The sequence below is a fragment of the Phycodurus eques genome, chromosome 17, assembly GCF_024500275.1.
Source record: "Phycodurus eques isolate BA_2022a chromosome 17, UOR_Pequ_1.1, whole genome shotgun sequence".
Lineage (NCBI taxonomy): Eukaryota > Metazoa > Chordata > Actinopteri > Syngnathiformes > Syngnathidae > Phycodurus > Phycodurus eques.
Window position 1 is genome coordinate 13,036,185 of NC_084541.1, and position 13,320 is coordinate 13,049,504.

The window sequence follows — 13,320 nt, forward strand, 5'->3', positions numbered from 1 at the left end:
AGTGTATTCTATTTTCATTCCCTTATTTTAAGGGAGGAAATGCTTGAAGCAAGTGATATCTATCTATCTATCTATCTATCTAGTGGTGGCGATTACTTAACTTCATGGGGAGGTCGACCTCGCAACTGTCAATCAAAATTGAGCCTTTTTACCATTGTGAAAAGCAGGCTATCGCATTCCATGTATGTTATTATATGGTGCAGGGTGTACCTAATATTTCATGTGATGTGTGAATAAGGGTCAAGTTTTACAAGGGGAGTGACCTCAGTCACACCAGGGACCTCCAGATGTCCCCCCTGAGTCGGAGCGTCTCAGGTCTTTTAATCGGCATCCCAGAGGTCAACGTGTGTGTGCGTGCGTGCGTGCGTGTGTGAGTTAGTGTGCGTGAGATTCGGCCATTATGTAACAGCGAGCTGCTGTCGTATTTATAGCGCATCTGCATCCACCGGCCAGCATCCGCTCGTCATCATCCTCGGCTTTGCTGTCAGGAAGCATGTCAGGGCCACCGTCGTCCAATGAATGAATGAAGGGAGCAATGACAGCCGATCCATTGTGATAATCCCGTGCCGGATGCAGGAAAAAAAAGTTAGATCGCTAGTTTGTATGCAAAGTCAAATAAGACTTTTTATTCTTATTTGGCATTGACAGGTTTTAGTTGTTGTTATATTTGAAGATGCAGCCAACTCATATGCGGCAATCCCGTGCTGGATGCAAAACAAAGTTTGATCACGAGTATATATTATGTACAAAGTCATTTAGTGTGTGTTTAATGTTGGTGTAACACATTTTAGTAGTTATACTAAGGATGCATCCAACTCTATGTGATAATTCAGGGCTGGATGCAAAACAAAGAGTCTGATCACGATGTAAAAATTCAATGTGTATATTCTTATTTAACACTGCCAAGATGCAGCCAAATCCATGTGATAATCTTGTGCTGCGTGCAGGAAAACAAATGACTCTTGTATACCTGTATTTACAGTCAATTAAGACTTTCTATAGTTTGTCTTAACACTTTCAAGTGTTTGTGGCCATTGAAATCATGTGCCAGATGTAGACAAAAAAATAATAAAAATAAATCAATGTTAGATCACTCGCATGTGTACAAAGTAAATTAAAACTGTCTATTATTCTTCAGTATTGTCAGGTTTATTATAGTTATACATTTGACGAAGACACTTTAATGGGATAGTCCCGTGCCGGATGGAGGAAAAAAGTTAGATCAGTAGTCTCTGTACAAAGTCAATTAGGACTCTGTGTACAGTTTTCCGTTTTAAGACTGCCAGGTTTCTATACTGAACCAAATCAATGTGATAATCCCGTGCCAGATGCAACTAAAAATATTTTGACCTCACCCGTATAACTGCACAGTCAATTAAGACTCACTTTATTCTGTTTTTACACTGTTACTGTCTAGTAGCAGTTAGTGGTTTAGTGCTAAATTAGAACCCAGTGAAATTTAAAGTGAGTCACTGATGGTGTAGTGGTGCACTCGCCTGACTTTGGTGCGGGCAGCGTGGGTTCAGTTCCCACTCAGTGACGGTGTGAATGTGAGTGCGAATGGTCGTCCGTGTCTATATGTGCCCTGCGACTGACTGGCGACCAGTTCAGGGCGTAGTCCGCCTTTCGCCCGAAGTCAGCTGGGATAGGCTCCAGCGCCCCGCGACCCTAACCAGGATAAGCGGTGTTGAAAACGGATGGATGGATGGATGGATGGATGGATGAAATTTAAAGTTGCAGGATAGGCGTTAAACCAGCGGGTGTCACTGTACACACAAGAATTCCTGTACGATCTAGCGAGAACTAATACAAGAGAAGTATAAAATTCTGCCTTGGAAAAGATAATAATGCTCACTATCACTGTTAATTCACCGCACATTTCATGCAAAATTATCAGTAAATTATAACACCTGTGTCTCAGGCAAATAAGGGTTCAGGACTTCAGTCCAACCTAGTCTTGTCTAGTCCAGGACACAGTTGGGAAAAATGCGAGTAGATATGTCATAACTTATCAGACCATTGGCTGGAAACAAACTCCTTTTCAATAGCCTGTTAAATCTGGTATCAGATCTGCAACACAGGGGGGTCAGCACCTGTGTCTCAGGTAGACTTAAATCCAGGGATCGAGTCCAACCTAGTCTTGTCTAGTCCATGACACAGGTAGGTCATCAACCACATAAACATAAGTAATAAAGTTGGAAACAAAATCCCCTTTTACACAGCCTGTTAAAACCAGCATTTATCCGCCTTTACTCCGCATCATTTTCATACCCAAGCATCAGGTTGTTGCTATAAAAAAAAACAAAAAAAAAAAAACAAAGCGGCGCAAAGTATGCGATTACTCACAGAGAACTGAATGTTTGGCATGTCACACATCCAGACACTCAGAAGCTAATCAAAAGAGCTAAACACCAAGCACCCACTCACAAACCATGACGTCAACGTTTGACACAGGCGTCATGTTTTGGAGTGTCACACGCCTGTGTACCACTTAGAGCCCCTTTGTGTTCGTCCCGAGTTAAACCTTTCCAGATGTTTCCAGCTTGTCCCGGCCCGGGTGGCTCCTGGAGAAAAAAAGTTCTGACGTGACCTGTGGCTGATTGAAGGTGAACACACACCTCCCACGTTTCGGGTTTCGCTCGTTTTTAATAAACGTCATTACGGCACAGGCGGCAGCTGTGCTGGATGCTGACTACAGCTGGTGAGGCATTACTTTCCAGTCCTGGAGTGTGAGCGTGGAGACATAAATCTGTCGTCACATTTAGCGACAGGCTACGAGTTCTATTTTTAAGTTAAGTTTCGGTTAGCGGTTACGGTCCCTTCGCAAGTTTCCCAAGCGATTAAAAGTCATTTGACGTGATGTCGTCATTGCAAAATAAAAAGGGAAATGCATGAGAGAGTACGATTCTTTCCAAAGATCCAAAGGGGGCAAAAATACCTCCCGAGATGCTGAGAACGCAGCTGTGCTCTGGTGAGAACAGAAGAGCTCGTGGAGATGTATTAAACTGACGAGTGGAGAAAAATATCTGTCAAAGAGTGAGTTACAAAAAACAACGCACATCAACACCAACAAAATTGAGCTGAGCAAAGCAGGCGGTTTGGCTAGAACAAGGAGCCTGTCTGACATGGACTGAATTAAGAAATGATACACAGGTCACAACTCCTCAGTAAGATGCAGTAATTAATATCAGTACATCTCAGACAGGATAATGAATATATGCTTGTGAGTATTGTTATATTGTCTGTCTACACCCGTTGCCCCACCATTTGTGTTCAAAGATGCATTGCTTCAGGGTTATGATACACGACACCGTTGCTTCTTAGGCATTCTGTATTGTTTGTTAGCATTAGGCTAAGCGGACTTTCTATGCGGCTCTTTTCGATCCACAAAGTGCAATTCGTTTTGCTTTAAGTTTCGTTTGACAGTAAACTTCAACTGGGAGTGGCAATCAACTGCTTGTGCCTCTTTTTAGAAGAATCCTTCACTATCTGCCAAACTGTTATTGTCAGACAGTGAACAGACAGCAACAGCTGAAATGAATGACAGGTCGGCATTTTACGACCATCAATTCGTGAACGTCAAATGGTTGTAAAAAAAAAAAAAAAAAAAAAAAGACCATAAAACAAGAAATCAAGCTGTGCTAATGGGTAAAAAAAATTTAACGTTGTGTTGTTTGGAAAATGCAGTGCAAAGATTCTGTCCAGACAACAAACATGGTATTTTACAAATAGACTGAATTTGCCAGAGGATATTCATATTCTTTTTTTAATTTGGAATTATCTTTTTTTTCCCCCCCCTGTAAATTAGCCTTAAGTGTTCAAAAGACACAAAAATCGACACATTTGCTCGTAGCGAAATGTCTGACTAAAAATACCATTTTCTAATTCCACATTTATCTTAAGATAAACTAATGTTTATGTTTTAATTTGGACTACTGGCTATCAAGGTACACAAGACTCCCTCTATTCGCGGGGGTTAGGGAAATAGCAGGGATATGCCACCAATGAGCATTTTTACACGAAAAACAGGACTTGGTTTCTTTGGGGGGATGCTGAGCCACAAATGTGCGGGGTTCCACTTTACATCTTTTTATAATTACCTACCAGTTGAAGCTACTTTTCACTTTTTTTTGCCCATATTCAACGCATGCAGCAAAATCCTCCCTTTTACTCTTTTCTGTAAAGTTATTATGTTTTTATGGGGGATTAGACTGGAATATAATTAATGCCATTTCCATCCATTCCAGTGGGGAAATATGATTTGAAATATGAGTGTTTTGCGTTATGAGCATGGTCACGAAACAAATTAAACTCATCTCTTAAGGCAACACTGTAGAAAAGATTTTTATTTTGGGGGAGGTGATCATTTTTGTCATAAGGGACAAATGAAGGTGACTGTCCAAAGGACCTCTCAAGGGTTAAGAAATATTCTTCTAAGGATGTTCTGATAACATTTTAAGGGAATTCCGACATTTGTGACATCTCTAAAACACAAAAAAACCTGTAAAATAAAATGAAATGAGCAGGCAGGTTGAACCGAGTTTCATTAGGAGAGCAAATTAAAGATCCAGATCAGTGCAAATGCTCGTATCTCAAATCTCACTGTTGTTTTCCAATGTGGACTCTGATTACACAGTGGAACAAAATTGGACAAGACAAAGCAGCTCAACTTCAGCAGACATTTCTCACTAGTTCGATTCATTTGTGACATGAAAATGAATTCAAAATTCAAACAATTTAAAGGTTGAACAGTTTCAGTCTTCAAAGGTCCATTTTAAATCAAGAGATTTTCCTTTTAGTCATTAAGATCCCACTTGCAGATGTTCACTAACTCATTTTGAAAGTCTTGGGGGAGGGTATTCCATAATTCCTACCTCATAAGTGACTAATCATTGTCCTCCCTTGCGAGTACATCCCACAGAATGTGTTTCCACATGCCCTGTTTGACTAAAAGGCTGCCGTCACCGCAGCATTGTGCCACTGGCCGACACATAAACGCGTGACTTACAGCTGAACCTAAGATTGACACAGCGAAATGAAAGGAGAGTCAGATGAGAAGCGTAAACAAGTTCTGGTCGTTCATGACTGTAAAAAAACAACGGCTATAGGATACATAAACACGGTCTGGTTCACAGTGGAATTTTTTTTTTTTCAGTCTACGTTAGCGTTAGCTGATGATTGGGCCCTCGCTCCGAAACTGTGATGCCACTTGCCGCCAACATGTTCGACGGAATAATCAAAAAAAGCTCGGTCATTTTGCATCACCCATCTGTTGAGGATACCCGTGTCTGATACATACAGCCGTGTTCAATTATGGGCATGGGTCCTCGAGACCTTTGATAGACCTGTCCACCTAATTTGGTGTTGATCGGTGCAACTGGTGTCGGGACTACGTTTTTCTAACTTTCAATGGGGCGACTTCGCTCGTTTTCAGGGGTCTTGTTTGAAACCCCTAAGATTCATACATTTTCACAAGGATACATGTGGCTCTTGCACTGCTTGATACATCCCAAACGTGGGAAATCCCATCCGAAAATAGAAATCAAAATGACAAAGCAATGCGCAACCCTAAAAACAAATGCAATGTTTTTCAAAGAGGGAAGTTTATGGCCTCCATGTTTTCCCATGAGAGGAGCTCACCCTACACATCTACACACTACACATCATGTACACAACACACCCCAAGTCAATTTATTGCACCAGTGACGGCCATGTTGGGGGAAGATCGGGCAAGTAAAGACAGGATCGTCGGGGGTTTTAATTCCTTGTCTACAAGAGGACTGGTGGCTTTGTCAGCCCACAGAAGGAAATGGAGCCTCTCTTTGCTCTTTAAAACATTTCCCGCAGTAGTAAAAGATTCAAATTTGAGGACACTCAAGAGGTTTATGGTCTGTCTTTGTATGGCAGCGACCGAAGGAAGTTTCCTTTGATGCCACAACACTCGTTTGAAATAGACACAACAGCTCGCTCTCGAGGAAAGTGCAGCATTAGGAGTTTGTCGTTCTTTCAGAAAAGTGCAACATCAATCTTTTGAAAACGGAGCCCATTTTATCAAAACAATAATACAAATAATACAAAATAAATATGTGGTCGCTACTTCACAATGAGGGATTACTGTACACAGAAAAAGTGCAAATACACAATACGTAAATTCACCAAACAGTGGACAAGACCAATGCTGCAGAGTGATGAAAATATCATTTATTTCTCCCCATATACCCACATCAGGAAACATGTCAACATGGAGAATAACAAAAAAACATGTCCCCCAAAAAAAACAAAAAAAAAAACTACTGTATCCGGCAGAGGTTACAATTACAGTAAAAAGGAAAAAAAAAAAAATCCAAAAAAAACCAAACTGAAAATACAGTCCAGAAAAGACGAGGAAGACTTTTTTTTTTTTTTTTTTTTTAGGTATGTGCATAATCAATAGTTTGTCTTCTTTTTGGAACGCAAACAATGCAGACAAGTGCAACATTGAAATTTTGAACAGCGTGACATTTGTTTTGCCTGTACCAAACGAGACACGTTTTGCGCTTCGAGCGACTTGACATCTTTCACACTCGTCATTTTCCTTCGTCTTACAATTCCCCAAACGCTCGCGCAGCTCATTACGTTGGTTTCCGTCTCAGCCGCCCTCGTCGACCCCGTTTCCACTGACGGCAGCGCGTCTTTCGATCGCCGCTTAAGCTCTAACATGCCCATTAAATTCGTCAATCTGGCACCGAGCGGCCTTAGAACCCCTCGCTGCTCGGCCGAGCGAAGCGTGTGGCTGCCAAAGAGCTGACAAAGAGGTGAGATGTCGGTCAATTTGAGGGGAACAATGGAGACCGAAAACACAGACTGATGTGAAGTAAAATTCAAGAAAGAAGTCACTCAAAAACTTGTTCATTTCCCTCCTCGAGTTAGTGTCTGGGTTTGACTATTGAAGTCGATGAAACACTCGTTTGTGTTTTGAAAATGCGTGAGTCACAAAGACAGATTTGCCACAACAAGCCGATTAGGCGCGAACGGCCCCTTTTAGCCCTCAGCTAAGTCTGTTTATGAGGAAGAATCTGAATTAAAAACACGCTCTTTGGATCTTTGCGAGTCGTTGGGTTGTCGCGAGACATATTATGCATTTTTCTTCACAATTTCAAACAGTTCCCAGGCGTCCCAACTCATTCACTACCGTGGACGTTTATATTCATCAACTGGAATCCAACTTTTCACTGCCACCAACGAAGACAGTATATTTGTTCATGCATGTTTTTCAACGGGCAGGTGTGGAATGGGGTTTTGCCCAGCTTGTCTGTGAAACTGTCATGACGACACACTAGCGTCCCGGGAATACATCAAATACATATTTCCTTGTGAAGACATTCAGGAGAGGGTGCGGTTTCTAACTTTAGGGCGTACGCTTTGGACCGAAGCGTTCCCGCGAGGCACCGAAATCCTCGATTGCAGTAACTCTAACGTTCGCCGGGGGCGGCGTAAACATGAACAGCTACCGGTCGGAGCACACGCGCGGTTTTTGTATAACACTGGATGAAAGATTGCATATCCGGTTGCCCTTTATTTGAGTCTTAAGTACAACATTTTCCCAGTCCTGTGGTCTAAAGTTGGAATGTTCCAACAGCAGAAACGTAAAAATGAAAACCAAACCCCTCCACCTCCATTTACTCAAACAAATGTGCACTCCCAGGAAAATTACTCGTCTGGCTTTTGTTACCCTTGTTTTTATCTCTCGATGGCTTGTTTGCCTATTCAAGCTAAAAACTAAACTAAACAAACCCAGTGGCTGTTAACCATTCCTGTCAGTCCAAGAGCATTGATTACCATCGAGATTGGTTGTTTTCATGTGACCAACTAAGCCCACGAATGTGATTTGGATTATCAGTTAGACAAATGGGATAGTTTAACGTTTTTTTTTGTTTTTTTTTAACGCTATCTGTCACCAGCATGTACGCGAGCAATGTACAGTATGTACCGCGCAGTACATTCAAGTGAATGCGATCAGAGCCTCTTAATATATCCTCGCCCATGGCCTCGCTCTGTAGCAACTCGCTTCTTCATTGACTGTTACTCTGTCTTTTATGGTTTAATAAAAATGCTAACGTACAATATACTGTATATGCAGCCTCAAAAGCCTATACGGGATCGTCATAGGCAAATCGCTCAATGTGCGGGTGTGGGTCGCCAACTGTCATTTTTTTTTTTTTTTTTTTGCAATTGTCTGGTCCAAGTCGGGTTCCGCCGCATCACGTGTTGTGGGCGGACCTTAGGGCCTTTCAGAAATAGCACAAAAAAAACATGAGGAGGTAAATTGTTGAAAAGTGAACTTTAAATATGGAGGTGATTACTGAAGGATTACTGGAGTGTAACATGCAAGATTCTCTGACAAACTGAATACGGTATTAATGCTAATGCGATTATCTGAACTTTCATCACGGTATATCAGTAAACGGTTTCATTTTTGTCATTTTCATTTTTCCAACTCTTGACTACAGAAATGCAAACACTGACACACTCAAACTGAACCTTTACGAACAAGTGCTTATCTCCCCTTGGTTTGTTTAGCATAGAGATTCACCTTCAGCTTATGCTGGCTGTGCCAACTTTACACTTGCGAGGCATTCAAAGAACCTGACTTTACAAGGAGCGAGGGACGCAGCGTTCCTTGGCGTAATGACTTCCAGACGATTGTGTTGCGCTCTTAGGGCCGCATACCCCTGTCAGGTCATGTCATCGGTTGAATCTTTCGGTGAAGGCAAACGTTTACGACTCAGAGAGTTTTTAGATTCTTGAATTGACATCCCAGTCCAAAGTGGAGCCGCACCGCAAAAACGATCAGGATGTCGGTGAAAACGCAAAGCGTTTTTTGTTTTCTTTTGATTGAATGGCAGTCAGGACCTAAAATGGGTCAGCTGAGCTTTGGGTTTTCCGGCGCAAAACCAAACCCCCACGTGCCAAGAGTAAAAACATGCCTTCATTACGCCGGGCCCCAGGTGGACGGGAGCTGTCTTAAATTCCATCAAGTCCAAAGGACCTTTTGACTTGGTGGTATCTTCACCAAAAGGAATGCCGATGGCAGAAATATAATACCATTAAAAAAATAAAATAAAATCCCCCACGAGGATCTTAACAATCCAACCACTGTGTAACTTAATTGAATCTCCGCTCCTCTTAAACACATTTTGCTAAATGCTTGCCAAACGGCGGCAATTTCCCTAGTTATTCCAAAATGGTGACATCACGTCTCGTGTGGAAATGAATTTTGAATACCTTCGAAGGGTTAAAACTTAAGAAATACAGGAAAGTATTTCAAATCTATTGAAGCCGCTACCTGATTGGCACCATTAGCTTCCCAGTTGATGTCATTCTCGTCATGGTCTGTGTTTTGGTTTGGGTTGTCTTTAGTTTCGTTCCATGTTTTCCTGTGTTCCACGTTTGTCGTGTGCTCATTTGGTTGTTGTGTCCACCTGTTCTCGTCAACCTTCTGCCTTGTGTCGACCAATCAGCTCCCTCCAGACTCTCGTGTCTTGTCCAGGTGTTCCTCGTTGTCTCGTCAATCTGTTTGTATTTAGTTCTCTGGTTTCTTTCAGTTCTTGTCAGGTCATTGTGGTGTGTCATTGTCTGTCTGTCCCACGTCCTACTCACTAGTCATAGTTTGTTTCCCGTTTTAGGTTTGTTCAAGTGTTTGTTACTTTGGTTATCTGTTGTGGGACTTTGTTTAGTTTGCTTTATCCATGTTCCTTGTTTGACTTTTTTTTTGGACAATTAAATATTTTTTGAGAGTCCTGCACTTGGGTCCTCCACGTTTTTGCCTTGCCTTCCTCTCCTTCGACAACCCTAATCATGACAATTCTCGCAGTAAACTGGTAATTTTTCTTTTTTGGAGGGGGGCTAAAGTACTTCACGGGGGTGTTTTCTAAAGACGACCTAGGGGGCTGCGCTCTTTCTGCTTAAGCTCCCCTTTGAAAGGGCGCCACGTTCCCTGATTGCTTCAGCACATGTAAGGAGTGCATCGCTGGTCAACCCAACCAACCGCTCAAACCAGATGCAAACAAAGTGCTGCAGATGTCAACGGAACTTGACAGAAAGCAGCTATAAACTCGAGGTGATGCAAAACAAAAAGTGTGCTTTTTGTGGATTTGGCGGGATGGTAAATTACACGGTCAACGTGGAGTTTGAAGACTGCCAAGTCGTGAGTCGGTTGCGTTTCATGCGTCACTGTTAAATCATTTAAAGAATTGGTTTATTTAAACTGATTTGGGGGGGAAAAAGACACTTAAAAGTGAGCAGTGGTTGTCTCTGTTTGCCACTTGCCATACTGAAGTACTTTGTATGGTAAGAAGGAGTTTGTGGTAATGAAGAAAAAAGCAAACATCCCTAAAGAGTCAAATATTGAGTGTATTTTCAGTCTTGGAGCATTTCATCATTAAACTCAAGAGTTGCAGCGTATCTGAAATTATATTGTACATCAACTTGTGGCTCGCAAAGCAAAACATTCTATCAGATAGCAGCTCCTGATTAAAAAGTTGGGGCACTCTTAAATCAAGGCATCACTATTTTAATTTGTTTGTGAACAACAAGTTCATAGTAGACTGTAGGGGTGAAAGTTCAGTGGCGTAACACCGTACGACGATGACGTGTCGTATGGTCACGACGCAACACGATGGCGTCGCTTGCACGTACTTCAGCGGCCTCAGGTTGACTCAGAACTTGAGACGGTCTCGCTGTTGTCAGAAACAGACGCCGCGGAATGTCTGAGATCATCCCTCCGCAAAGTAAGAAACTCAGTGACTCACTCATAACCCGACACGAACGATGAGAGAATCCAAAAAGTGACGAATGTAAAATAATACACACTTACCGGCCACTACATTAGGTACATGGCCTACGTTTTCGAATGAGGTCGCCGTACTTGACTAAAACACCGCTTGAGATTTTCAGATTCAAATAAACTGGTGCGTTGAGATATGAGGGAGTTTTTCTAGATACGAGTTGTCATTCGGATGATTTTTATTTTATTTTATTTTTTGCTTTGACTTGTGAGCTAAAATTTGAGATGCGAGCGCCTTGCGGTGGCAGTGAACTGTACTCACCTAACAAGCAGCAGTTTAGCAGACGGAGAGCAATTCTTCCAAAAAGAGGCTTCAAACTGTTAAATGCCACTCCCAGTTGACGTTCACTGTCAAACTAAACACGAAACAAAGAGAATTGCACGCGTATTTTAAAACAACCACATAATTTTGCCTGAAATTCTGCAGGTTTAATGCTAACACATAACGGGATATACCATAGATGGGCTTTCAAATCGCATCTATGTGGCGGTGTTATAACGCTTGAAGGCATAGATATTTTAACACAAATGATGCAGCAACACATGGAAACAGACAATCTAACAATAATCACAGGCATATATTCTTGAACCTTTGTGGAAAAACAACAAATACGGCAGGTGGCAAGTCAAAGTCGTTAAAAGTCTTCATCGTTCGTGTCTGCGTAACAGTATTATACTGCCACCTGATGGCCAAGTCAATACATTAATCATGATGCAAAAACTTTTAATTACTATTTCATCTCATTAATTATATTATTACTATATGTTTATTGTTATATATCACATTACAATTTTTTTTTATTTTTTATTTTTTGGGAGGGGGGGGGGGGGGCTATGAATGAATGCGATTTCCATTCATTTGAATGGAGAAAGATGATTTGCAATCGGCTTGTATGTCACGGCGCCACTTTATCTTTAATAATCATCATTATTATGATGATGATGATGATTATTATACATTTTATAATGAATGGAACAATAACACGGGAGCACATGATATGGAGGATGGACTTGTTGCATGACGCGAGTACCGGGAGTGTTGGAGCTTCCCTCCCCCGTGCGGGAGCCTCCCTTCCCGGTCGAGGGCGGGCTGCTCGGCCCCCGTCAAAAGGCGTCACAGGCGGCTCTCGTTATTTAAACTTGATTCAAGACCTCGGGAGAGTTTTTGTCAGGCGGGAGCGCGTCGCCTAGCAGCAGACCAGAGCGGGACTTTCTACCTTCCTCCCTGCGTGGATATTTTGTGTGGTCGCGGTCTCCAGGCCCACCGGCACCGGCACCGGCATGCCCTACAGCGTGACTCTCAAGGGACCCTCCCCGTGGGGCTTTCGCCTGGTCGGGGGACGCGACTTCAGCACGCCGCTGACGATCTCCAGGGTACGTTTCACGCCTCGCGAAGCATTCGTAGCCTCTCGTTTGTTTGCCAGGAAGTCGCTCTAAAGTTGACAACGAAATATAAGGCAGACATTTGACCCTAATTAGTCGTTAATTAATCGTATTTAAAGTACTTAATGGGTCGCGTGACAGCTGCCAGATGGCGTGCAGGTTTTCTTTCCAGTAGCTATCAGTGACGCAATTCGTTATCCATCATGTTAACTTTTATTTGGAATGATTTAAGATGGAAAAATATATTCTAAAGGGATGATTATTGGTAATCAAATTATGTCGTTTTTAATTAGTAATTTATTTGTTGTTAGTTGCTTGATTTAATTTTAATTATTACACAAATATTTTATATTTTTGTGTAATATTACCTATTGGCATCTCATTAAACATTAGGGCTATTAAAAAAATCAAAAGGCATGATTATCATACATTTGGATATTTTTGTTTAATTACATTTTTAATTAGTCATTTTTATATATTTAAATTTGGTTTGATTACATTTTTACTGAGTAATTATTTTATATATTTTATTCTTTGTTGGATTAACATTTTCCAAAGTCACTATTTTATGCATTTTGATTTTTGGGTTAATTAAAAGTTTAATGAGTTGTTACTGTGTGTATTGTATTTTTAGTAGTATTTATTTATTTTTTATTTTTATAGTTTTGATTAGTTTGTAATTAATAATTATTTTATTTTATGGTTTAATGTTTAATCAGCATAAATCGTATAAATTTCATTTTTAATGAGACATTTTATTTTTTGTTTGTTCAAAATTTTTAGTATTTTAAAATCTTTTTCATTATTATAATTCATTAGGGTTAGGCTTATTTATTATCTATTATTTTACTTTCATTGAATTTGTTCTGTGTTATTTTAATTTTAGTTTCATTTCATTTGTAATGAATATTTATTTTTTGTTTAGTTTTAATTTGTTTATTTTACATATTTTTATTTTCAGATTTTTTTTGAAAAGTAATTTTATATTTATTCTTGAGTGTTATTTTTCAACATTATTTTGTTTGATTCTTTGCGCTGAATTAACATTTTACATTTTTAATCAATTATATGTAATGTTTTTTAAAATAATTTGGGGTTGATTAGTAATTATT

The 13,320-nt window shown here is 40.7% G+C and overlaps 1 protein-coding gene across 1 annotated transcript in view; it reads left to right on the forward strand.

Annotated features, from left to right (window-relative positions):
• The first annotated feature begins 11,868 nt into the window (after window positions 1-11,868).
• pdlim4 (PDZ and LIM domain 4) overlaps window positions 11,869-13,320 on the forward strand; it is a 41,416-nt gene continuing 39,964 nt past the window's right edge. Inside the window, exon 1 of the mRNA XM_061702763.1 lies at window positions 11,869-12,199. Within this exon, the coding sequence (XP_061558747.1) occupies window positions 12,107-12,199 (93 nt within the window). The 5' untranslated portion in view covers window positions 11,869-12,106. The remainder of the gene's footprint in view (window positions 12,200-13,320) is intronic.